The sequence below is a fragment of the Helicoverpa armigera genome, chromosome 22 (assembly GCF_030705265.1).
Source record: "Helicoverpa armigera isolate CAAS_96S chromosome 22, ASM3070526v1, whole genome shotgun sequence".
Classification (NCBI taxonomy): Eukaryota; Metazoa; Arthropoda; class Insecta; order Lepidoptera; family Noctuidae; genus Helicoverpa; species Helicoverpa armigera.
In genome coordinates, this window is record NC_087141.1 from 9,752,666 (window position 1) to 9,778,235 (window position 25,570).

The 25,570-nt window shown below is 36.7% G+C and overlaps 3 protein-coding genes across 5 annotated transcripts in view; 1 reads left to right on the top strand and 2 right to left on the bottom strand.

Moving 5' to 3' along the window:
• LOC110378676 (calcium/calmodulin-dependent protein kinase kinase 2) overlaps positions 1-19,958 on the top strand; it is a 222,477-nt gene extending 202,519 nt beyond the window's left edge. For 2 of the 3 annotated variants that reach the window (XM_064040381.1, XM_049842897.2), the window contains 10 exons: positions 3,351-3,428; positions 5,487-5,676; positions 6,790-6,843; positions 8,588-8,758; positions 10,263-10,410; positions 13,341-13,531; positions 13,885-14,100; positions 15,484-15,651; positions 15,860-16,017; positions 16,105-19,958. In XM_064040381.1, coding sequence (XP_063896451.1) covers positions 3,351-3,428; positions 5,487-5,676; positions 6,790-6,843; positions 8,588-8,758; positions 10,263-10,410; positions 13,341-13,531; positions 13,885-14,100; positions 15,484-15,651; positions 15,860-16,017; positions 16,105-16,216 — 1,486 coding nt within the window. In that variant the 3' untranslated portion in view covers positions 16,217-19,958. The remainder of the gene's footprint in view (positions 1-3,350; positions 3,429-5,486; positions 5,677-6,789; positions 6,844-8,587; positions 8,759-10,262; positions 10,411-13,340; positions 13,532-13,884; positions 14,101-15,483; positions 15,652-15,859; positions 16,018-16,104) is intronic. The other variant, XM_064040382.1, reaches the window with a different exon arrangement.
• Positions 1-25,570, bottom strand: part of LOC110378686 (2-methoxy-6-polyprenyl-1,4-benzoquinol methylase, mitochondrial) — a 381,156-nt gene that overhangs the window by 318,999 nt on the left and 36,587 nt on the right. The window lies entirely within an intron of this gene.
• Positions 21,628-24,597, bottom strand: LOC110378691 (putative uncharacterized protein DDB_G0282499). The gene is made up of 2 exons (XM_021338055.3): positions 24,580-24,597; positions 21,628-23,685 (listed from the first exon to the last, which is right to left on the bottom strand). The coding sequence occupies exons 1-2, from the start codon at positions 24,595-24,597 to the stop codon at positions 21,628-21,630; spliced, it is 2,076 nt and encodes a 691-aa protein (XP_021193730.3).

Consider the following 25,570-nt stretch of genomic DNA (forward strand, 5'->3'; position numbering starts at 1 on the left):
AGTTAAATGTTAAATGGATTGAATACCAGTCACTTAACTCTGGTTTATTAGGTTTTAAAAACTATGGAATCACAATAAATGCGTCTTCTTATTAATGGTTAAAAATCACTCTCTTTGTGTGTAAGACATAATGTGTTGTATTATATTTTGAACAAAACGGTGGCACCTTGTTATGGTCATTGATTGGAATGTGACCTTTATTTTCGTTAGGTTTGACAAGCGCCGCGGTGGCTAAACGGTTAACGCTTGGGCATCGATAGCGAGGAGGCTTGAGTTCGATCCTAACATCGCGCAATACTTTTGGTAGCTTATTTTGCCTTTTTGGGTGTCCAATCCGTTGTAATGCATTCTATCGCGTGAGGGTGGCACATAAGTCCAAACTCCACTTGCGACATTTATCTCAAAGAGGACGGACCTATGTTGATGTGGTCATTGTGAGCTACTATCTACCGGCATAGTATAAATAAGATTATGTTAAAGTGATTCACACATTAAGATAATAGTGATTGTGCTTGTGTAATCCGAACAGGGGTAAGTGCTAGTTTTAAGGGGTTAGGACATCTATAGATTACTTCATATTCAGGTCCTGACCATTTCAATTGTCATTGTTTTAGCCTCACGCAACGCCCTTTGAGTTTGGATCTTAATAAGACCTAAGAACGAAATCTTAGATATACCTATCATAAGGATTATCCCCTGAATACGGAGCTACCGGGCATAGGTGTTGGCAGAGTTCACCATAATTAACTCTCCTGGCGTCCAAATTAGATTAAGTTAGTTTAAGCTTAGGTATTCTGTGAGTGGCTAGTTTTAAGGTTCTGTTAATATACGGTGGTAATCACTGATCTCGTTTCATTGTGCATGAAAAACCCGTAACAACCTATTTTTAGGTATGTACTTTGGTAAATGAATAGTTTTGAAATTAAAACAGGATATAAGCTGCGAATATAAACCTTTCAGGCACACGTGTATCTGTGAATGAGTTTCTTCAGAATTTTCTTTAAATAAGTAATAACATTATCTCTTTTTTTTAACTTTTTTGTCAATTTCACCTATTTTTACTCATTTTCTTATTCCATTTACATTCGTGGTATATTAGCAAGTTAATTATAAACTAGGTACTGGTGAGTGCAGTGTGCAGTCGTCGCGTTCTCAAGCCATTAACTGCAGAGCATTTATTATTGAAGTGCGTTCCTTTGTACTCGCTGTCCACTGAACTGCAGTAAGTGCAGGAATTACCAGTAATTGGCGCCATTGTGACTTACTTTTACTGTAAAATAGGATATAATGGTGTCATGTTGTGGCTAGGTGTTTCGCTGCGGTTGTCAATACTAAAACACCTACGCCACTTAAATATTCAGATAAGTATACCTACATCTGACGCTGTTTTTTGGGCATCTGTAGCAAATTAAACTTACCTATAAGTCATTGCATAAAATAGTTTCACCCGCGTCCCGGGAGGACTAATTCACGCAAGCGGATTACAAATTGCTTATAGAATTTGACGATGAATGTTCTCTCAAAGTTTAGATTGTAAGAACATATACTGTGGAGCTCGAAACTATATAGGTACTAATAAGTATTTGGACTAAAGATCTTTCCATAGACTAACTTTTACAGTACCTTACAGTATACCAATACCATATTCACAAAAACCGCCCACATCCCAACGCAAGTTTATTAACAGCGCACCAAAATACTACAAAAAGTAAAAAGCCACAGAACGCAATCAGCCTGTACACCGCACATACAGGGTGCGGCCACACTCGCTCGACAGGTTTAATTGACTCCCCCTGTAGCACACAAAACTCACTTACTGATTCCTGCTCTCTGAATATACAAAAATACTGTAAGTTGCAGGTTCATTTGTTTATTTATAAAAAAAACAAGAAACAATCGTTTAAAACCTGTGTCAAAATACAAATATAATCTCTACTAATATAATAAAGAGGAATCATTTTTTTCTTTGTTTATATGTATGTACTGTAAAGGCTCCGAAACTAATGAACTGATTTGAAAAATTGTTTCACAGTTGGAAAACTACACTCATTCCTAATAACATAGGCAAAAATCCGGGTACGGGTATTAGTTTTCACGACACGCGAGTGTAACCCCGAGAACAGAACTAGTAATTTATATTACCAAATAGAGAACCACAACCACATTTTCCACGTCAAAAACATCAAAACTATCCATGGCGTGGCTTTGGGGGTAATAAAATAGAAACATACTTACTTAAAAATGTAGCAATGTAAACCGTACACGAACTAAACATCGTTTACGCTAAAACAAGATACAGCACATTATCCCCTATTACTTCAGAACTATTTGCTCGACTGTCAGCTGCTACCTCCAATTCTGCTTACCCCTTCAGACGCTACGTGTAACACAATAGTTTTCTCGCTATATCAATTTCTCACTAGTTGTGGGAGAAAAACCAAATGCTCTCATAATATCTGTAGAAGTATAACAAAGTCATGTCATCTGTAAAGCTGCGTCAGTGAAAAGTTACAACGATTTATCTTATTTTAAAGATAAGTTGTTAATAAGTCCAAAATAAGTGATACTCGATTTATTATATCGTAACAACACGGATAGAAACAACAAGCCAATTGGATTCCAAAAGAATGTTTATTATTCTGCTATCAAACGTGACCACCATTCTTCGTCTCCCCCGTACAAATTCTTCAGAACAGACAATAAATTAACACAATATATTAACTTAACTAAACAATTTACACCCATAAACAACCATATTTATCCACTAAAATACGCACCTCCGAAATTATGACCCAAAATATAAATCCAAATAATCTGCCCCATTCACGCCACGTCCACACACAATGACTAATGATACTACCCTGTCCAATCACGTGATATGTTTGTCTGTCACGTAGTCTCTGCTTACCCCCTTCATGAGTAACGTGAAGTTAATCTAATTGTGTCGCACGTGCGTCTGTGTGCTTTGACGAGAAAGACACGGGAAATATGGCAGGAATGTGCTGGTTGAGGAAAAAAATTATTTTTGTCAAGTATTTTGGTATTTATAGGTGGTATTTGAAACATTTATGATGTACTTAAGGACATTATAGAGATATTATATAAAGATATTTGAAATGTTCGTTTTCATTCATTTAGTCAAAACAGCTCTGAAGCAGGCCTTCCATGAGAGGCTAATTTCTAAGTACAGGTTTCTTTTCCTGTCATTTATGAACCTTTAATAGTTGCTGTAGAGGTCTGTTGAGCAGTCTTAAATTCTGGTGAACTGCAAGCGGACCAAGAAACTGGGATGCTTAGCCAGACTAATAGTTATCTGTAGCATATCTAACGTATCCCGTGCATTGTTGCAGACACTCAGCAGTGGACGTGTCTAACGGTGGCAACAGAGAACATGAGAGGAACCGGTGGCAGCCGCCAGACAGCGACAGGTAACACATTCTAATACTTTACTTGATCTGATTGTTGATCGATAATTAGAAGACCATATATTGGCATAAAGGAGAACTGGTCCAGAACTAAGCCTTCCCTTAAATGAATTTAAAAATCAAGCTGTATTTAATGACAATAAACCTATCAATAGTCTTTCATCAGTCAAATATGCTGCTAAGCTAATAAGCAACGAAAAAGATCGCCATACTTATAGCCGTATGACCTATGGTGATCATTAGAAATCAACGATTACATGGAAAAGTTAATAATACCTAAAGTTATTAATACCTATCAAATGAGATACTTAAGTTTGTAACTGATCCCTAGACCAACTTCCTTATTCTCTGTGTGTTTGTCCTTTCCTCAAGAAGGAAATGACGCAGTATTACAACTTGGGTAAAATATTTGTCAAAGGCTCAAGAAAATCTTCTTCATCCCGTGTCAGTATATTACAAGGTTATTCCTTACCCGACATAAACAAGGAAAAAGGCAATGTTGAGCCTGTAAGCCTGAAACATATGAAGTTAGGTTATTATCGAAAATAATCCGAACCGAGTTATCAACGGTCATATTTGGGTGTTACTGGTGCAAATCTTTCTATCAGCTCAGATTAGCCGCAAGTCTATTTAGGGTTCTTGGATTATAGAATTTTCAGTAATCCTGTCAGACATTCAGATAATATAACTTTTCATATAAAAATAACTCTTGCTATACATTTTTTGTTTTTCAATTGTGTTTACAATCACTAATTTTGCTGGAAAAACGAGGTAAATCAAAATCCCTTGACGTCATATTATTATTTGCTGACATAGGACATAGGTACTTTCGTTATTGATCTTAATAAAAATGTTATTTTTACCTCAATTTCAAATAAACAAAGGTTTACAAAAGAGATCATGCACAAAACCGTGTTTTTACCGAACCGCAGGCGTTTTTAAAAGTTATAATTTATGACCACAAGACATACAGCCTCCATAGACGCAAAGTTCAACAAAAAATAATAATTTCAAAGAACGTTTTTACAAATCTGCCGTGAATGGGGCAGAGATAAATGTCGTTAAGTGTTGCAAACACAAAAAATACAAACTTTTAATTATAGTGATTTTAAGGTTTTGTTCAAGTATCAAGACTTTTTGTTTGCGCTTTAAAAATGTAACATACAATTAATGATGTAATAAGTTTAAAGTTATTTGTGCATTTTGATTTAATTTTCGATAAGATTATCACTTTTTATTTACAATTGCAATTTAACAGTCAGTTACCATTTAATATGCGTTTTTTTTTTAAGAAACAAAGACTTGTTTCTTTTCCATATTCGTTTTGAGAGTTGTGGCTTTAGTTACGAAAATAGTACATGATAATATTATATTTTTAAAAATTTTCATTAGCGACTTGAGGTGTTCATGTATAGCTGATTAGACACAACATACTCGCTTTACCTATAAAATTAATTAACAATCTTAACCTCCCTAACCACAAGCAGTGCAAGTGTCAACTCGTTGAGGTCAGAGTAGGCGTCGACAACGTCGAGGCGTGCGCCCGCCGAGTAACGATCAGTTAGTGGTTACCCACGACTAGCACTGACAGGTTACTGCATCAGCCGTGTCAGTTACTGCATCAGATATGTCAGTTACTGTGTTGTGACCATCAGCAGGGTTTGGAGACGTTTTAAGGTGTTGGGTTATTTTGATGACTTTGCACGCAATTGACTGATGAACTATTTAAGAAAGATGGTGGACAGATGCACTAAATCAGGCGTTGTGATATTGCTTTTCGTCTTATGGCTTATTTTTTATAGGATTTTTTTTTAGTGCGGCATTGTTAGATAAATGAAAGACAGCTGTGAAACTTCCCCTAGAAAATTTCAAAAAAGTCAGTTACGGGCTCAGACAGGATCTCTTCAATGGCGATTTTTTACTGGTTTTAAACCCAAACCTAACTACAGATTTAACTTAACTCTAATGCAATAGCCAGGCTACGGGTGATAGCAAGGGTATTGATAGGCACAACTGTCCTACAATTTGACCAAGACTTTGAACTCTCTCATTTCTCCTTAGGCTGTCTACATACCCAGCGACAGGTGACCGCTCAACGCTCCTCCGCTCGCACGCGGCCAAGTCCGCCGAGTGCGGGCAGGGATCGCCGCGTCCCCGCCGAGTGCCGCGCGAGTCGCGCCGCGTGTCGCTGGCGCAGGCCTCGGGCTATGTGCAGCTCAACCAGTATAGATTGCTCGAGCCTATTGGACAGGTTTGTTGACGCCCTTATTTTAGAAGAAGCGAGATGTTGAGGAAAGTTTTGCTACCCAATACTTTAATCAGTTACTTAGCCACACGTACCCAATTTGAATACAGAATAACTTCTAGCTACACGGGTTACAAATGTGTATAATACAGGTAGAAATATTTGGCCTAATGGATGCAAAGACGTAGGGGTATGTGTAGCAGGTTCAATTCCAATAGATCTAGATAGGATCTTGTCATCATAAATAGGTACCTAATGAATTAGTTCATGATACGACTATCTTTATTTCGGGTTACATATGTAAATAGTTGGTCGTTTAATCCGTAATCTGTGTAGCTTACGGTCACTGCATCTATCACCGAAATATCAAGTAACAAAATAATCACTTCAATCCGTATTCAAATGAAAATACAACACTGAAAAAATCCCACCTGCAGAGCATATTTAATTTAGCAAAACCTCCTGTCCTTTATTTCCTTTTCCCGCATACTTTTGCGTTTGTTTATCCGGGAATATACATCCGGTTTGAGTACAGAGAGGGCAGTGACCCGGCGTTGTGTAACGAGACTTTGCTAATTGTACTGGAAGCGACATACTGTTGCTGGGTAATAGGGGACAACTTTGTTGGTTTTATATACATGCTACTAATACTACGAAAATACTTGAGGGTTCACTTGGGTTCTATGGGATTACTTTCTTTTCCATAAGTAAGTGTTCCTATCTTATGTCCGAGTAAAAACTATGTTTCGAGTTTAGGAACATTATGTTATTATATTATCATACCAACTTGTGTTGACAGTTATTGCTGACCAATTGCAAAGAATCTACCTATTTCTGGGTTCTCCCTATTAACTTGTCTCCATGGACTGGTTCTAGTGACTTTGCGCCTACTTTCACCCGTTCTATGTGCCCCTAGCGCTTACACCGCACGTCCAAGCAATCATTTTCCACGACTTTAAACTAATAGTAAGATTTTGGACAGCTTAACTTTCTTCAAGAGATTGGATTTTTGTAAAATGCAAAAAGATTTTCGTGAACCCCTCTACATGTTATGCTTAAGTTGAAGATTTTTGACAAACAACCCCTTTAGCTGTAAATATAATATTTGCTTTGTTTCAGGGCTCATACGGGATTGTCAAGTTAGCCTACAATGAAGAGGATGACACGCACTATGTAAGTGTTACAACTTAGCTTAAGTTTATGTACAACTTCTCGTTAAGTGGCCTCTTGTACAGGAAACCTTCTAAAATAGCTGTCTTGTAGAGGACCGTTCTATTGTCCAGTTTAAACTTTAAACCGTAATTACTCGGGCACATAAGTCCTCCTTTAAAGTTAGGAGGAAATATATGGCCAAGTCACTATAGTTTAATTAATACTCAGAACAGTCTATCAGTAAATCTTCTTGTTGTATAGTTTCAGAATTTTATTTAATAAATTCATAAATTTTTGGTGGTTAACGTACAGTCTAAAGGAGTTGAAGTATCATAAAAAAGTTTAAATATGACACTATACCATCATCACATCAGCCAATTTCCATCAACTGCTATGAACGTAGGCCTCCTAGAATAAGCGCTAACTATCTCGGTCTAGTCCACTAAATAACTAGACCAACAATATCTCTAAACGTATGACATATCGACGTCTAGACATCCACTCATAATTATAACATTAGCAAGGATAAACACTTCTTAATTCTAATAAAATAATCTTCTTGATTACTCCTCGAGTGCTAATGACTATTTCTGTGAACCGCCCAAAGGTCAAACATTAATTAAACCTAATACAAGTGAAGATCACCAAATTAATAAACTACGTAATATATCAAACTGTCTTGAACGCCACAAACTTGAGGAAAATACATTATTGAGAGATAAGAGACTACACTTAATATAATTGAAAAAATAACGTTACCGAACATTTTTGGATCGATCTTTCTGTGACTAGAATTTTGGTAAACTTTGGATAAACTTGTGCTAGTTTTATATCAATCATAACTTTCTTAGTACAGGCTTTATCAATACATCTAGGAACCTACCTTTTTATCTCTTGGTATATCGCAAGGACGAGAGAATACGATCTTCGCGGAAATCCTTACAAATATTAGTAAGGAAGCATATTTGCACGTGGCTGCAATTCTTTCAGTCGTACTTATGTAGTAAAATGGCTAAGGAATGGAAAAAGGACCAATTTCCTTAATTTTAATAGTTTAAGGATAAGGTTGACGTTTTTCTGGCAGTTGAAGTGATTCCCTCAGGGCACAGGTAAAACTTCGCGAAAACAAATACAAACAAGGAAATATCAGAAAAAGCTTATTGCCCTCCAATAAATATAAGGTTGTTAGTTGATAAAAGTTAAAGGGATTACTGTGATGGGATCAACATCCGCTCTCACCGGAAACAATATAAGAAAAGCGAATTCTAGTTAAATGTCAAAGCGATTACCTCGTAACGTGGTTCTGGGAACTACGAGTTACTAACTGAAAGTTTCATGCTTAGGTACCTGAGACTGTGAATAAAGGTTTTGTTTTTACGTTTTCTTGTAATAATACAGATGAAACTCTATTCATAAGTAAAAATGTTTTTTTTTAAATCGATTGACAAACAACAGGTTTGTGCGGCCAAACGTAAAACATATAAACATCCGAATTAAGAACCTTCACGTTTTAGGGAAATCGGTAAAAAAAATAACGCTCAGGACAGAACTATAGTCTGACCAAGTAACTAGGTTGAGAAGGTCAAATTGGCAGTCGCTCCTTGTGAAACAATCGGACTCAACTGCTTCTGTATACCTACTTTTTCCAACATAGTTTAGGTTAAGCACATGCTGACATGAACTGTTAAACCTAGCTTTCATTACCAACAACTATATGGATCACTTTTCATTTAAATAAAAATTAACCCTACAATTCCTTCCCCAGGCAATGAAGATCCTCTCCAAACGCAAGCTAATGCGGCGCGCAGGCCTGTTTGGGCGGGCCCCGCCGCGACGCCCGGGGCCCGGGCCGCCGCCCGACCCACTGCAGCGAGTGTACCGCGAAATAGCTGTGCTCAAGAAACTTGACCATCCTAATGTTGTCAAGCTGGTTGAGGTGAGGACGCAGACTTACTAACTAAATTCAAGTTAAAAAAAAAAATCAAATAGGCCTTAGGGAACAGGGCAGGAGGAGGAAGAAGAAGGCCTGTAAAAGTTTTTCGAAACTTCAAGCCAATTTCACTATTCCTAAGAGTGGGTCGCATGGAGAAGAATCGGCAAGAAACTCCGTAGACAATCTTTTCCTATCAATAAACTATGTATTTGTTAATATGCACACTGGAGATTAGAATTAATTCAATGGGACTAATGTCAAAATCCTATCTCTAGTTAGCAATCAACAGATAGATACATAGCTAATTGAAGTCCGCAGTCAGAAAAGAAGAAGTTCTTGAGTATTAGCTTTTGTCCCACGGGCTTCGAGTATGTGGATAAAAAGTTAATTCATAGCCTTTTTCGGTACCTACATGGGCTATCAAACTCAAAAATATTTTTTCAAATCGGTGATTTGTTACCTCTTAACAAAAAATAAGATATTCTTCAGCTTATAATGTTAGTAGACACATACGATTAAATTAAGTTGTTTTTCATATAAATACAAACAAAATAAAAAGGCACAAATCCTAATAAATGTCATATGAAAGATAAATACCGTCACGCTGTGAGTCTTAATTGTTATTAAACACAACTGACCTTTCACAATATTGACTCTCTCTATTAGCGAACGTACACATGACTTTCTTTCTTTCTTTCTTTCTCATGTCACACTAATTGTAGCGTAAGGTTATTTTAGGTACGTTTTATGGTAATAAATACAAGGTATTCTCAAATAAAGTGTATTTTTCGTCAGTCTTATTAAAATTGAGTTAGTTATCCCCCGGAATCAATAGGATTTCGATTACACTTACTTGCATGAAAAATGGGTCAGTTCCAAAAAATTGAATTTTTTAATGTTTTTTTTTCGAATGTACTAATATGTTGGTAATTAAAATTAAATATTGCTTTAGAAATTGACGATACTGGTTTCTGGTTAACTGGTTTCTCTGTTCCTGGATTTTTTTATTTGAGTACCTATCCGGACAGAGTACGCAAGCCCTATTTTACTATCACTATTTCGCGGAAACAGTTGATTGACCGTTTGGTCCACACAGAGTTTCTGTTTTATTTGTCAAACGTTTTTCACTGTTCCCGTACATTTTATTTCAGTTCCTGAAATCCAGAATATAGTCTATCGTCAATTCGCAGAAACATTGAAATTTTATACGGCCGTATATCAGATTCTATAGCTTACGTGGTACAATAGTATATGAAATCTGAAACAATGGACGCCTATATAAATTCACTCCTTTTTCACTTTAAGCTATTTATCTATCTATCTAGCTATAATCCCTAAAAGTTATAACGTATTTTTTAACACAATTTTAATTTATACGTTAATTAAAGAATATTGTACTCATAACCACATAGGAAGTGGTGAAGGGCGGGCGTTTTGGGGGCTGTCTTTGTTTAGCGGGGGTTATTTTTTAAATATTTTTGACTGACTAATTATTTCTTTCCACTAGGTACTAGATGACCCAGCAGAAGACCATCTGTACCTGGTGTTCCAGCTGCTGGAAGGTGGCCCCGTCATCGACATACCCACTGACAACCCACTGAGTGAACACCTCGCGAGGAAGTACATCAGGGACGCCCTGCTGGGGGTGGAGTACTGTAAGTGAACTTACTGGTTCATTATTAAAAATATGCTATATATCTAAAGATCGGATGCTTAGTTAGAAAATCAATGCTTCTTAAGATAGATATGAGATTAAGCAACGCTTGGCATGGTTGGTCCGTGGAGGAAGGCCTTATGACATAGATCAGGATCCAGTCGGGAGGTAAATAGGGTAATAGTAGGTATACTATACCTGCGTCTGATTAGAATCACAGGCGACCCTGATGAAGATAGAAAAGGCTAGGCAGATGATTTATATTTTTTTTTAAGACGAAACTCTTAAATAATGACTTTATTTGATGCAATCTTCAAGTGATTTTGGCATATCTATGCTTTGAGTTTTAGTATATCTTATAGGTAAGTTTTCGCACTCAACTAAAAATATCTTGAGCATGCTGCAAATGTTTTAAAATGCACCTTTGCCCTTTATAAACGCAAAGGCGCTACATTACAATAAGGAAACACATAAGCAATTTACAACAACACAGACAACAGACTCTTGTTAACATCTTGACATTTAGATAAAGTTTTTACTCTAGAAACATTTTCTCTAACACAACATTCTATCTCTTGGCAGTCGGGTAATAAAAACTTCCTACGTTGTTACATTGCAGCATTTTAAACCATGTTTTAATCTTAGAATTGCTACAAAGACCAGGGTATAAAGATGTAGATAATTTTCCGTCTTCCTCTTCCTTGAGACAGTCCCTCTGGTCGTAAAAGTAAGTACAGTAGACTGCACATCAGTGGTAACTGTCATGCACTTTAACTCAATAGTAATAAGTACGATTTTCCTTTAAAACTGTTACCACTGACCTGAAGTTGACTGTACAATGTTACAAGTTCCACTGAATGCTGGAGTTCCTGTCAAGTTACGACTTTGCACGAGTTCCCGGTTTATATTTAGTTGTTTCTGTGACCTTTTCGCGTCACACTGGCTTAGATTGTCACTTTTAGGTTATAAAAAGGGTTATGGTTTTTACAATCGCAGTGGAGTGGCTTTCTAGATAGATAAGCACTTGTTCAACCTATAGTATAAGTCAAAAATTGTAAGAACTTTTTTTTGAAGAAAAGTATGAAGTTTCTTGTCGGTTCTTGTCCATAACATCCACACGTTGGAACCGTGCACCAAGCTATTGACACCAAGCTATTGACACCAAGCTATAAAAACCTTTGACATTCCATAAAATAGTCCTTCAATTGCGATTGTTCAATTATATTATTTGTTTAGTTCTACTTTTTCATTCTGGTAAGAGTTTTCATGCGGACGGGTTTTTTTTATTTCATTCAGTATTTTTACCCACATATATACGTCAACCCCACCATACCTTCTTAGATATTGTCAAGTCAATTGAATGTGTTTCTTTCACGTCAATAAAAACCATCATTTTTATAAACATTAATATGTATATTAACTGATCAGATTTTTCTGCAAGCTCGTGTACTGGGTCAATATTATCTATTCGAGTCTCGTATCAGCTAATGAACAGGGGTGTGACTCTCCTTCCTCCCACCACGCAGTCGTAAAAATGTCGTAATATTTTAATATCAGCCAAGTCAACGGTTCTATGAGATACCAAATGAAGTGTTGCTGCTTATACTGTCATATTTTGCGTAGGCAAATATATTTTCAATGTTATAATATTACTTTGAAGTAAATCTTAAGAACCTTATAAAACGTGTTTTAAATACCAGCAACTTTTCTCTAAAATGACTATACAGTAACAAGCCTGAGGGAAAAGTCTGCCTAGAAAAAGGAGATTAAGTTTTTAACTGTGGCCAATAAACTAAAAAATAAGCGTCTTACAGAACATGTCCTGTTTTTCCTCGAACCCCTCACATTCCATAACGGCGATGTTCAATTGTCACATACATAAATATTCAGTAAACACATAAACGTGTTCGGCCAAAACAAACATTTCTATGGAAAACAATTTATCCTTTCTGATATCCTGAAGTTTTACATCAGGATTACACGCATAGATATTACTACATTTTTCAAATAGGTGCAATTTTTGCAAATATAATATCTCCGTAAAAAGGAATCAGAAGCTAGAAAATCTGACAACTAGTCTTGCCAAGGGTTATCGGGTTCGGGGGTTGAGGAGGTCACATGGGCACTCACTCCATGTAAAACCGCCCATATGTTTTTTTTCTTGGTGACATAGAAGTCCAATTTATACCGTTAGGTTTTTTTTGGCAAACATTATAATTGTGTTGTATTTTATACAGTGTATGTAAACATTACTGAGAATGAAAAAAAACAAAAGGATTAAAGGCCCTGTAAGCAACAACTTAAATCCTAAGAGAAGAAAAAGGTAAAACTTTTACAAAAGATATTTTTCTAGTGTTGTGCAGTGCGACGAAAGTAATAGTAGTTCAACGGCTCTCCGATACAAAACGACAGTTTCAGATTAAAAGTTGGAACAATAGCGCGGATTCTTAACTTTTGTTAAATAACTGGAAAATTGTTGAAGTCTTCGAGACTACGGTAACTTGAACACCGAGAGCTACTCTTGTTTTAATAATGAACTAGCTTATACCTGACTTTGCCTGTGAAGTCTTAAGAATGCCTTAAGATACCTTGATTAAACTTATCCTACAAATCTTCTAAATCTGGTAAGGTTAAGTAGGTCGGACGAAAATATGTAGTCGGTAATGTATCTGAACGTTACTCATTTATTATCCATCTATTCAAAGAAGTTACACGTTCACTAAGGCTAGAACCCTAGAACTCTGCAGTTCACTGTGCAGCCGACAGTTTGGAGCTGTCGCCCCTGACTGCTTCAAGCGGTCCGTGTACTGCCGGCCTTAGATATAAAAAAGAGCTGTTTACTGCTGTTCCATTTTTTGTAATTCCTGATCCTTCCACATGCTTCAACATACCTGCTAAACGGTTCATTCTAAATTAAAGAGCTTCCCACAGTACACTACCAGCGCATAGCTCACCGCGACATCAAGCCAGCGAACCTGCTCCTCGGTGAGGGAGGAGTGCAAGTAGCAGACCTGGGCGCCTGCGGGGAGCTGGCGGCGGCCGGCAGGGTCTCTGGTACCGTGGGCACGCCAGCCTTCAGGGCTCCGGAGGCGGCGGCGCCTGCTGACAAGTATAGTGGAGAGGTAAGTTTTAAGATGACTAGTGGGTCGATACATTGAATGGATAGCCTGGTCAGCGTGAACAAAGTTATGAAGATAAAGGCAAAATTGATAGATGGGTTTACTTGCTTGCCTAACCGACCATGTGTGAAGGTGGCGCGATATTTATATTCTAGAGAGCGTATTAATGAAGTTAATTTGACTATACTCTAGCTCTATCTATCTTTGCAACTCCTTAAATTAGCAGACCAGTCATAGTTCGTGCACACAATATTAAATTTCATATGCACACATGACCCCAATTGCATTCATTTTCATCAATCACCAGCTCACATGCAAAACTGTACATTATCTCTTATCCTGTCTTTTTCCTCCAGGCAGCAGACATCTGGTCTCTCGGAGTAACTCTCTACGCGATGGTGACTGGCAAGGTTCCCTGGGTGGGCAGTTCCGCGGTGGAGCTGCAGAGGAAGGTCCTGGCAGAACCGCTGACCTATCCTCCTAGGTTTCAACCCTCCAAGCAGCTGAGGCATCTCCTCAGTAGGATGCTGGACAAGGATCCTAGTACTAGAGCTAATCTGCAAGAGGTTAAGGTAAGATTCCAGTTTCTAGATGTTTTTCAAGCGTTAGGGATTTTTCAAGCTTTGTAAATAATCTAAAAACCTTAATAACACTTGCACTTGTTTTAATAACGATAACTCTTTGAACGTAGGCGTATCCTCGTGTAAGGATTACTTACGGAGACTAGATACTGCGGAATACACAGTTAGCACTACTTAGATAATAAGTCTTTGACTTGAAGCTTTTGTTTGAGTGGCATCCGAAAATACATAAGAGTGTATTAATGGATACATATTTAACAAATAAGCTTCTTCATCTCTTTAACATCAAAATCCAAGCTCTATCGGGAATTCCCTGAATTTATTAGCGATCGGGTTATAAGATGTCTCATTCGTGAATAAAACGAACCTGAGAACTTTCTCTCCAAAGGTCAGGGTCAACTTTAACTCCTAACAAAGCGAACTCGTCCTGGAATAATCAAATTGTGAGGGAACGCAATGAGTGCAGCAATTCGACCAATCTGTATTGTTCGCGCGACCTTCTCAAAGTAATTGGCTTACTATATCATATAGAATTGTTATCCCTTTGTTACAGCTGTTGATTCTCCTTCTAGTAAATAAATAAATAAATTTATTTAGTTGTAACTTTCTGTTTTTGGTAAATTAAGTGTATTTAAGTGGGGTTTTCTTATGTATGTAATTTCAGTATAAAAGTACCTACTCACTGCAGTCTTAGCTGCCAGCCTTACAGTTGGCCCAATAGTTGGTAGATTTTAAATAAATTTTTCAGTCAGGCTGATATCATCCGGATACCTGGTTGTTGAAATGTGCTTACTATTAACATCTTCCTACTGATTTATGACCGCTGACTAATTTAGACCGATCAAAGTTTCGGCTTACTAACATTTTGCAGTCTGCTGGGGTCTTTAAGGTTATTTTTTGAGTTACCTACCTAACAGAGGAAATGCGATTGCTTTTCGACAAAAAGAAGAGCATGTTTACTCACACTATAACAAACAATGTGCAACGCAATTATCTCGCCAAAGCAGTTACTGTACCGCAGTTGTAAGTAGTTTGTCGGGTTAATTTGTCAGTAGATGGTAGCAGTGCAGGATAAATCAAGTAAAGTGCGACTCGTTATTCGTCCAAGTTAGTTCTCTCCGTAAAGTTAAACTATTACGATGTTGTCTGGACGTGAGTGGCGCGTAAGTACGCCTTTATGTTGAAGGGTTAGATAACTTGTTCTAAGGAAGGTATTTGAAATCTGATTTGGTGATGTAAAATTAAATAGGATTTACTAATAATTACATTTTAGATCTCCTCGTCAAAGAAATGGGCATCAACTTCATTTGAGTCCGAAACTTGTATGCCTTTTCAAAACTTGTTCAAACTGCAATATTGTCTTCTGTTCGTCAGGATCACGAGTGGATAACAGACGGAGGGAAGGATCCTCTACCTTCAGAACAGGAGAACTGCCGGCTGGTGGAGGTGACGGACGAGGATATGGCGCAAGTCGTCACCTCCATCCCCAACCTGTCCACGCTCATACTCATCAAAACTATGCTTAAGAAGCACAGCTTTCAGGTAGGTTACTTAAATTTCCTATATATCCTAGATAACTTGCCGAATTGGGTATGGAAAGAATGGAAAGAATCGACAAAATTTCGACTTTTATCCCAACAATGGCACAAAATACGGTCGGTCACGGTCAAAATACTTGAAACAAAGACCTTCATGGTAAGGGAAAGGATGGTGGTATTAAGATATATTCATTCTCCATCTTTGTCCTCAGAACCCGTTCCTCCGCAGTCGGGAAGGCAGCACATCTCGAAGAGAGTCAACCAGCGCTCGTGGTGAGAACTCCGAGAAACCCTCGGCAGCTACCAAGCGAGGGGGACTGGCGAGAGCTGGCAGGTCGCTGTCTGCTCCTGGCAACTATCTTACTGAAAGGTAGCCTAGATCAGTTATCAATGTCTTTTGGTAGCTGAGGAACCTGCTATCCTTGCCACGAAATACTCATTTTTGTATTTGTTTCAGTAGGCAATCTTCTTTCGACATTGGGCTGGAGTCAGTCCAGGAGTCCCGCGATCAAAGCCAGGATGCGACCGCTAAGAGTCCGGTAGAGAATGAGAACACAAGCGCACGGTGATACTCTCCCCGCGCGGCGCCTCCACCCGCCGCCGCCGACCAATGGCTCGTCCGCATTCGCATCGTGTTCGAATTCGACTAACCAATTGGGTATCGGCATTGCTGCCACTTTTAAAAAGTTTTGCCAGCGTAAATAATTCATTCGTACTTGAAATGCATTGAATTGATATTTTTTTAATAAATTTTAAATGTATCGTTGTCGTCAAAATCCGAACAGCATCAGGCTGCTATGTGATTTATGTAAAAAGAAGGAGTTCCGCTGTTTCAGATCTTGACGTCAGCTTATAGAAGAAACTTAAACTTTTCACTTAAAATTACTAATTCATTCATCAGCTAGTCCTATTCACTTAATATTGTAAATATTTTAACTAACATTTGTCCTCTTTGACTTAAACAGCACTTACTTAAATATTTTTAATAAGATAAGTATTTAGATTTACCACGAGGCTGCCTCGCTGACTCGCTAGAAGCTCAATGGGCTTAGAGCATATTGTGCTGCTAGAGAGCAATATTTACTCTAATTCTTATAACATTTTACTCTTGAATTTATTATAAAATGATGCCTCGCATGTTCGTGTTGTAAAAAACAAAATGTTGTGCAAAACACGGCAAAACCTGGCTGTTTCAACAAGATAAAGTGTTGCCATGTGTAACGCGCGGGAGGCGAGGCAGGCCCGGTACCGAGCAAACTTTTACAAAGGCCGTTATACTGTAAATATTTAAGCATATTTTTAATATTAATTCATAAAAAATTGCTCAATGCTTGTTTGATATCGTTGTACATATTATAAGCTTTTAGGTTAAACATCGTTTTGTGAAAATACGAACTATTTACAATGGGCTTATTCGTGTTTATATTTCGCGTAGTCTTGATTTTACGTAAAATTATATCTCAGACTCAAAAGCATCCCTCGGGATATGAACATTTAGATTTTATTACACCTACTTTATGTGTTAGCCAGAGATTAAATCACTTCTATTTGTTCAAAATTACTCACCGTTCTCGCAAATCAGGATTTTGGAAAATACTTTTCCTTCCCTATTTTCCCGTAATATTGCCCATTGTATCGTATTTTGTATTTTAACGAAACCTTTGTTTTTAATTATGTATTAACATTTTAAGTCTAGGGGTCGTTGGGCAATTTCCAATTTATATTGACGAGTATCAATTTAACAATCATTGAAATTATGCTATTTGCAATGCAAATATTGCCGCCTCGTTTGAGTTTTACATTTTCCAGAATTTATTTAAATCCTCCATAAAGGCTATTGATATTGCAATTTCGTATGCAGGTGGGTTTTATGAAATGACATGTTAATGGGCGCATATCCCGGCCGCTTCCATCGAATATTCTAGACCTCCATGTACAGGGGTCGTTGGTTCAGTTTGTGGTCTGTGGTCAGTACCTAACGGGAGGATATGATCCGGAATTATTGATTAAACCTCATGCGGTTGAATATTAGTTACGCCCAAAATTCAATGTTGAGTTTAAATAATGATATCCTCGATAGCAATTGTCCCAAACATGATAGGTTTATTATGAGAAGTATGTTTTTTAATTGACATCTAAGAACAAACTTAGGTTAACTTATGTAGGTATATAAAATTGCCCAAACCCCTAGTCATTTTGCGCCCTGAGTACAGGTAACTGCGTGTAAATAGCGAGCAGCTACGTTTATAAGAGATTGACCAATTTTCACTGTCAAATTAATTTCAATTATATTGACCATCTATTGAGTCGAGAGCGCATTTATACTCTGTGCATTGTGACAGCCCGACGTTTATGTCAAGCGGAAATTATGGCGCGAAATACGTACAAAATGGCGGAAGTTATTGACAAATTCAGGTGTTCGATTGTGGCAATAATTTCGAGGAAAATTCGCTTTTGCGGTAGAGTTTTAGTACTTATTGAAGTAACAACATTTCAATGTTGTTTTTATGTACATTTGTGGCGTCTATTTTGGTTTGTTTATTTGAATTGCGAGTATCTAGCGAAGCGGCCATTTCATTGATTTATGAAACAATATTTACAATAAGTTCCACTTCAAATTACTTTTTAATGTTAATTATGATAACAATGCACAGATTATAAATAAAATCATAGATAAGGTGCATGTTAGTGTACAGGGTCCCGATCACCGAAGTACTTACGATTTTTGTGTAAAATAAGTAAAATAAAAAGTTTTCTATTAAATATTTTAATTAACAAATTTGTCCAAGCTTAGATATTAGGTGAAAGGAATTTTATTGTACACGTTTTGCTGCGATGTTCTCTGACGGACACTTTAACATTCTTTTTCGAACGATTTCATGAAATTAACTGAAAAAAAAGCTTGTCTGAAAAATGGTGTTGCTTGCAAAACTTAAAGTAGACGCTTATTTTTATCATGCTTAATTGAACTCGCTCAACTTGTAACTTCATCACAGTTTTTAATCCCTTAGCAGCACAGGAAAACATTTTTGCAATCCTGTTTTAGCATTTTACCTGTAGCACAAACTCAAAGACAATTTCTGCATTTAATATTGTTTTTTTATAGAACCGAGATATTATTATATTTCATTATAGTAAAATGTTAAAGTGTCTAACAACATTTAATAGCCTTCGCTATTAAAACAGTGTTCCGAAATAGATTAAATAAAAATATTTTTATTTTCCCCTTATAATAAGCAATTATTGACTGTGGCAACTCAGCCGTTAACGTTTCTTTGAGGAAAATTGATTAATCAAATATTTAACAATATCAAAATATTAATCAATTTATTTCAAAGGATTTTATTACAAATATTTTGTAATCATCAAGATTTATGTTATGAGGGTGTACAAGTATATCTTTGTGAAATATTTCAAGATTTTATTAACGTTTACCTCGATGACATGCTTGTGTTTTAGGCATTTTGCACGCTCTGTTGGCCCGTCGAAAATGGAGATTATTTCAAATGAGATTTTACTTTGACGACAAAATAAAAACACGTATTTTATATAAAAAATATAATAGCTTGAAATCTTTATTTGTACAGTAAGTCTTTTTAAAAACTTCTAGTGTTTAATCTGCTAGTATCAACAATTGTCACGTCTGAGATCAAACGCTCGTACTACATAATTAAATGCGGGTCTCATTAACATTCGTATTTGAAGTTGGTTTGTATCCGCAAGTGGTTGGGTATGCAGAGCGCCTTACCCTGCCTTACCCCCTACCCTCCCGGGTCAGAGAACACCCCTTATCCTTTGCAAGCCAAGGTCCAAACTTATGCCTTTGATTGTTGTGATAGTCTAGAACGAAGGTATGCTTATATTAATTCTAATTAGTCATTACTAAAAAAAAATGAAATTTTAACACATTTAAAATATTATCTCTCAGATTAAAAAAATATTATTATTATAGAGAATAATAAACGAAGAAATTTTTAAATAATCTTGCGATGAAGATTTTAGTGATAAGTTTTTCATTTTTAAAAGATTTCTTTTATGTTATTTTTTTTAATGTTCGTTGTTTTTTCTTATTTTTTTAAATATTTTTTGTGAAAAACGTTTTATATTTATGATCTGTGAATATAAATTGAAATGTATTCAATTTTGTACTGTAATAACATTGGAAGATGTTGAACATTGTCGCTATTAGCATTCACGAGAAAAAATCCAATATGTCTGCCTAATGTTATACAAAAGTCACTTTAGAATTCTAATTATTGAGAAGCAATTTAATTTCAATTTCAGTCTCGTTGAGATTGGTTTTAGGAATAGTTTTCTATTCTATATTGGTTACTACGTGTTTTTTTAATCGAAATAAGAAGTTTATTTCGTTTTAAGTTTAGTGACACTGTTCAACCTCTTTTCTATAGTCCCTTATAAATAAATAGTAGTAATAATTCGCACAACACAACACACAAACTCACAGCAATTTTAAATTTAAAAAAAAATTAAAAAAATTTAAAAAATGTATTGAGTTGTTGATTTTATCCAAGTTTCTTATATTTACCAATTTAATAAAAACACTTTCGAAATATTTGATGTATTTTTATTTTTTCTCTAACCTTACACTATTTGAAATTTTGGTGCCTACGATGCCCTCCCGGTATGGTTTTCAGGTAATGGTTATTCATGAAAAGGCAATTCGCGATTTAGAAGATAAAATGATCATAGGCATGTATTTCAGTATGTGGAAATGGATGATATAGAAACCAAAATCTATATACACTTCAGCTTTCAACGTCAAAACAGCATATACATGTATAATGACAAAAAGGCCCCTGAAACCGAAACTACCTCCCTGAAACAATTTTGAAATTGCAGTCTCATAGTTTGAAACCAAACACCGTTCACAAAACACACATGCATGCATAAACACACACACACACACACCCACACACACACACACAGTTCGCCATTCGACCAGTGTATCCCGTTTACAGAGCATTTAACCCGATCCTCTCGATCAATACTTCCTTGTTTTTGATCAGCCGACTGAAAACGGTCACTGGGAACTTGTCCCAGCAATTTGTTCATACTTGCTTTCAAAGTACAAATTGTCTTCAAAACCGTTTGTGGTCAAAGAAACTGTCGAACTGCCGCGGTATAATGGCGAAACTATGATAGGATTGTCTTAAAATGTCTTTGTGGAATTCAATTAAGAACTCAAAAAGTTCGTATAACTTAATTCAAGTCGATTGAGTAATTAAACTTCTTATTATAATCCAGTTTTGAACCCACTTCGGTTGACTATGATTATCGTTGTGGCTGACCAAATAATTTTGATGCCGTATTCCACTCTGTAATCTCCTGATAATTAGCCTGTGATTTAATTATATTCTAGGGTTAACAAACCACAATTACTAATGTGGTTTACAAGATGTTTACTGACCAATAACTTGAGCACCTCCTTATGAATAACTGTCTTTGTTTTCTTTAGATATTCAGATGCATTTTTAGCTAAACTCTTTTTTCATAAGTTCGGTGGACGTTATGGTCAATCAAGCAAATGCGCAGCCAGTGACGTGGAGAACCCATGCTGCCCTTTTTCCACACTGTTAAGTTTACGATATTAGACTCGACATAGAGTCATTGCACGGCTTATTAACAAAGAAAATATATATTTGGGCTACAGGTGGGCAAAACCTCTTTTCATATTTTTTTCGGGCGCTCAATCGGATTGCCATCTTTGGATTTGAATCTGCACAACGTTGTCTGTACTATAAATATGTGACGCGAGATTATAAATAAATACAGTTATGTATCAGGTTCCTATTAAAAGCTATAGTGCTCTAGGTTGTCACCTCCACCATCAGTATGACAAAAAGGGTAACAAATAAAAGACATCTATAGAAGAGAGGTTATTTTTATTTCATATTTCTTTAAAATTTTTAAAATGCCGTGCTACAACTTTGTTGATTACACCTATTCCTTGAATAGATTATTAGCGCTTCTTCTTATTTGTAAAAGGCTTAGCATCTTTGGGTTTATCTCCGTCCTTCACTTTCTCTTCATCTTTGGGTTTCTTATATTTCTTCTTACTTTTATCTTTTTTGTCTTTCTTTTCTGCACTATCATTTTTATCCTTTTTGCTTTCTTTCTTTCCCTTATCTTTAAAGCCAGAGATCATGATCGCTGGCTGTGCTCCTAAGGCAGATAAGTTGCTACTATCTAAAATAATAGAGGTAGGTGGTATCATAGGTTGAGCATTTTCAGGTTGAACAACTTCACCTAAGTTGCTAACAACGTTAGTACCTTGGTCCACTTGATTAGGAATCTGAGGTTGTGCTTGTCCATTTTGACCATTAGGTACCTCGTCCCGGCTTTCTACATTCATGACTGGACTGGCATTTGTTTCTATAGGCTGATTGTACGCATTATTGTTTGGTACTTCAACTGCTTGTAGTGGATTGTTTTGGTTGCTAAGAACTCCTTGATTCGGTGCATTCGTTTCTTGTCTTTGGTTTGATGCAGCTGGTTGATTGTAACTGTTACTTCCATCGGGTACTGGCATCTGAACACCAGTTTGTGCAGGTTGGATATTTGATACTACTCCTTGATTTGGTACTTGAACTTGATTCATAACTATAGGCTGATTATATCCATTAGAGCCACTGTTGACTGGCAATGTAACTGTCTGATATGTTGGAGAAGGTACATTCTGGTTACTAAGGGCAACGCCTTGATTTGGAATAGTCACTGCAATTGAACCCTGCGGAGGAGGAGCCACCATTTGCTGAGCATAATTATTTGACACGCCAACTTGAGAAGTAGGATTTAGCTGATAAACCACATTGTTTGGTACAAAATTAGCTCCATTATTCACTCCTTGAACTGGATTCTGGGCAGTCTCAGAACATCCACTCATGCAGTTAGGCATTTGAACATAGATTGGACCAGTCGATCCTTGATTTGGGATAGCAGCATAGATCACGTTGGGGTTTTGTACATTTTGCATATTATTGGGGACGGTATTTGCAACTACATAACTAGTTCCCTGTGTATTTCCATTCTGTACAGGTGCATTATTAGCCGGTTGGTTCACCACAACTCCAGGTATTTGAATCAATTGTCCGTTCGAATAAATAGTTACATAATTAGGAGTAGGATTTTGATAAACAGAAGCTGCATAATCCCCAGTAGATTGTGCAGGGTTCTGAACACCATTGTTGTAACCATTCACTCCTAATTTATCTTGTGTAATTGGTACATTTGTTGACCCAGCAGGAGCAGTCTGACCGCTGACGAGTTGATACACCGGATTGTTAGTTTGTCCCGGATTTAATGGTACGTATATAACGTTGCTTCCAGCATGGTTACCATTGGGGATAATAACCGTGCTCGGGTTAGGAACATTTTCGTGTAATAAGAAAAGATTATTTCCATTATTACCTTGTCCTACTAGTAGGTAATCCTTCTTTTTGTCGAGGTCTAGTGGTTTCTCTTTCTTGTCTTTATTTTCATCCTTTTTCTTGATCTCATTCGTTTTTGGAGGTAATATCTCAGGGTTATTTTTAATTTCTTCTTTGATTTTCTTTTCATTTACTTTATCTTCTGGCTTATCTACGAGCGGTAAGTCTTTGGGTTTCTCTTCAGGTTTTTCCTCAGGCTTTTCACGGTTTGAATCGTTGTGGTCCTCCGGTCGTTTCTCTTCGGAACTTACGTGAGATGGTTCATGTCTATGCGAATTGTAACCACCATTGGGACCATTGTATGTGTTACTTATTTCTGGCATTCCAATATGTCCCCAAGCATTGCCATAAAAGAATGGATCCTTCTGGAAGAAAGGGTCAAAATGCCCATAATCATCATCTCTTTCGTTACTGCCTGAATGGTACGGAGGTTCATCCGTCTCCACAAAGTGGTGAAACCATGCATTGTGATGCTGGTTTCTTACATTGTTATATGGTTGTTCCTGATGATGTAATCCTGGGTTGTTGAAGTAAGAGTGATGAATCAACTGCGCCTCGGATAATACTACGCAGAGTAACGGTAGTAGAATCTGAAATAGGAAATAAAGTTTTTACCTTACTGATAGTTTTTATTTGTAGCTACACGTGCCCATTCCCCTAGGGTCGGCGATGTAATTTATCTTGTATTTTTCTACATAAATCTGTTTTTAACTACTTCCATGAAATTAATGTGAAAGAGTAAATTAATATTATGATAGCAAAACTCGATTTAAATGAAGTCATAATGACTATTGGAATAATTCCGTGTTTGTGTATTTTTATGTATGTAGAAAAAAATGCACTCTTGTTTTAAATTAAATTAATTTTGCTTTCCAAGAATAAAAAGTTTAAAAGCTACACGTGCACAAATATAATCTGATATTGAACAAACTTTACCCTCCATTGTTTGAAAGTGCATTACACAATTAGCAACTAATTTCACAATGGACTCACAGTATGGCCGACATTTACACAAAACTAAAATAAACACACATCAGGCTATTTTCAGTTAATCAATATTTTGTTGTCGGTTTGTTTGTTAGATGCATTCGGAAAAATTAAAGCAGAGTTACACACAAGACATTGCAGATACTGAAATAGTTTTTCAATATGAACATAACTATCTGAAAGCAAATTGTTCAAAAGTGCAGCACAAAGCTTGGTCGCATGCTTCAACATAATTGATTTTTGTGCCCTATCTGTTTGGTAATCTTCAAAGAGTAACGGATGATCAATCTGTCAATCTCAAATTCTCAAAAGACCGTGAAAAAGTGTTAGGTACCTCACTAGCTAATAAGGGTCGTGGTAGATCCACGCTGACCACTACGGTAAATCCGTCCCCGCTATAGAAAAACAGCTTTAAAACTGCTCATCAGAAGAGTAACAATTGATATTCATTTCTATAAATAAATCAAACAACACAATAAAATAAATAACGTCCATACCTGTACGTAAGTTGCCATGTCGAACTACCAAATGATAGTTTAATCACTGAATTGATAATTTAAACGAAACACAATGGAAAACCCGACGTGTTGGCTGGCCCGTAATGTGCCTTTAATTAGAAATTAATGGACCACACATTAGTGCGTCACAAATGCTACAATATTGAAATAATATAAGTTGAAGTAATTACCACTAATTGAAATCAGTGTTTGGAAAGTCATGACGAAGTTGGAACCCTAGAAATCAAGTTCATAAGATCGGTGATGCTTTTGATCTTGCACTAAACCTTTTGCTTCCCTATGAAAATATCCCTAGTCTGAACTGAGAAATACTTCAGTTTCACCAGTAAGAGAATTACCTAATATAATCCAGTACCTCTAGCTTAACATTCACACAAACGACCCCTGGATAATTAAGGCAGTTCAAATATCGAAAGGCAATAGCAAAAAATGTCTTTATTTAAATAACGTCCCAATTATTTTGGGACAAACTCGTATCTCCTACTGTTTACATAAAACAAACCTGTCCACAAACATATCCATATTTTAATTATTTACCAAAAAAAGCAAAGACAAATAACATCCCTCTAAAGTAACATCTCCAAACAGAGCTGACAAAGACCATCATTTACCGGTAAATACCGGTTCAAACAAGACTGAACTAGGTCCAGTCGGAACAAACAGGCCTTAGCAAACACTTGATTCGGGATGCCGTTTAAACAATGTTAATACGTGTTAATTATTCACAGCAGGTTACCTCGTTGTTGTCGCCACGTATGGCTTGAGCGTTTCCCGGCTGATTTCCCGAGGGACGCGTGTAGCCGGCCGATGCAAATTCACGTCAATTCCGCGCTTGACAGTGAGTAAAAGTGTTGCGGAACTTACAATAGAAGGGTTGACAAGATGAAGATTTTCTTCCTGATACAATCAGTTAGCAATTGAATGGTTTTTCTTACGAAGGAGAATGTTTCCGAATATAAAGATAGACATA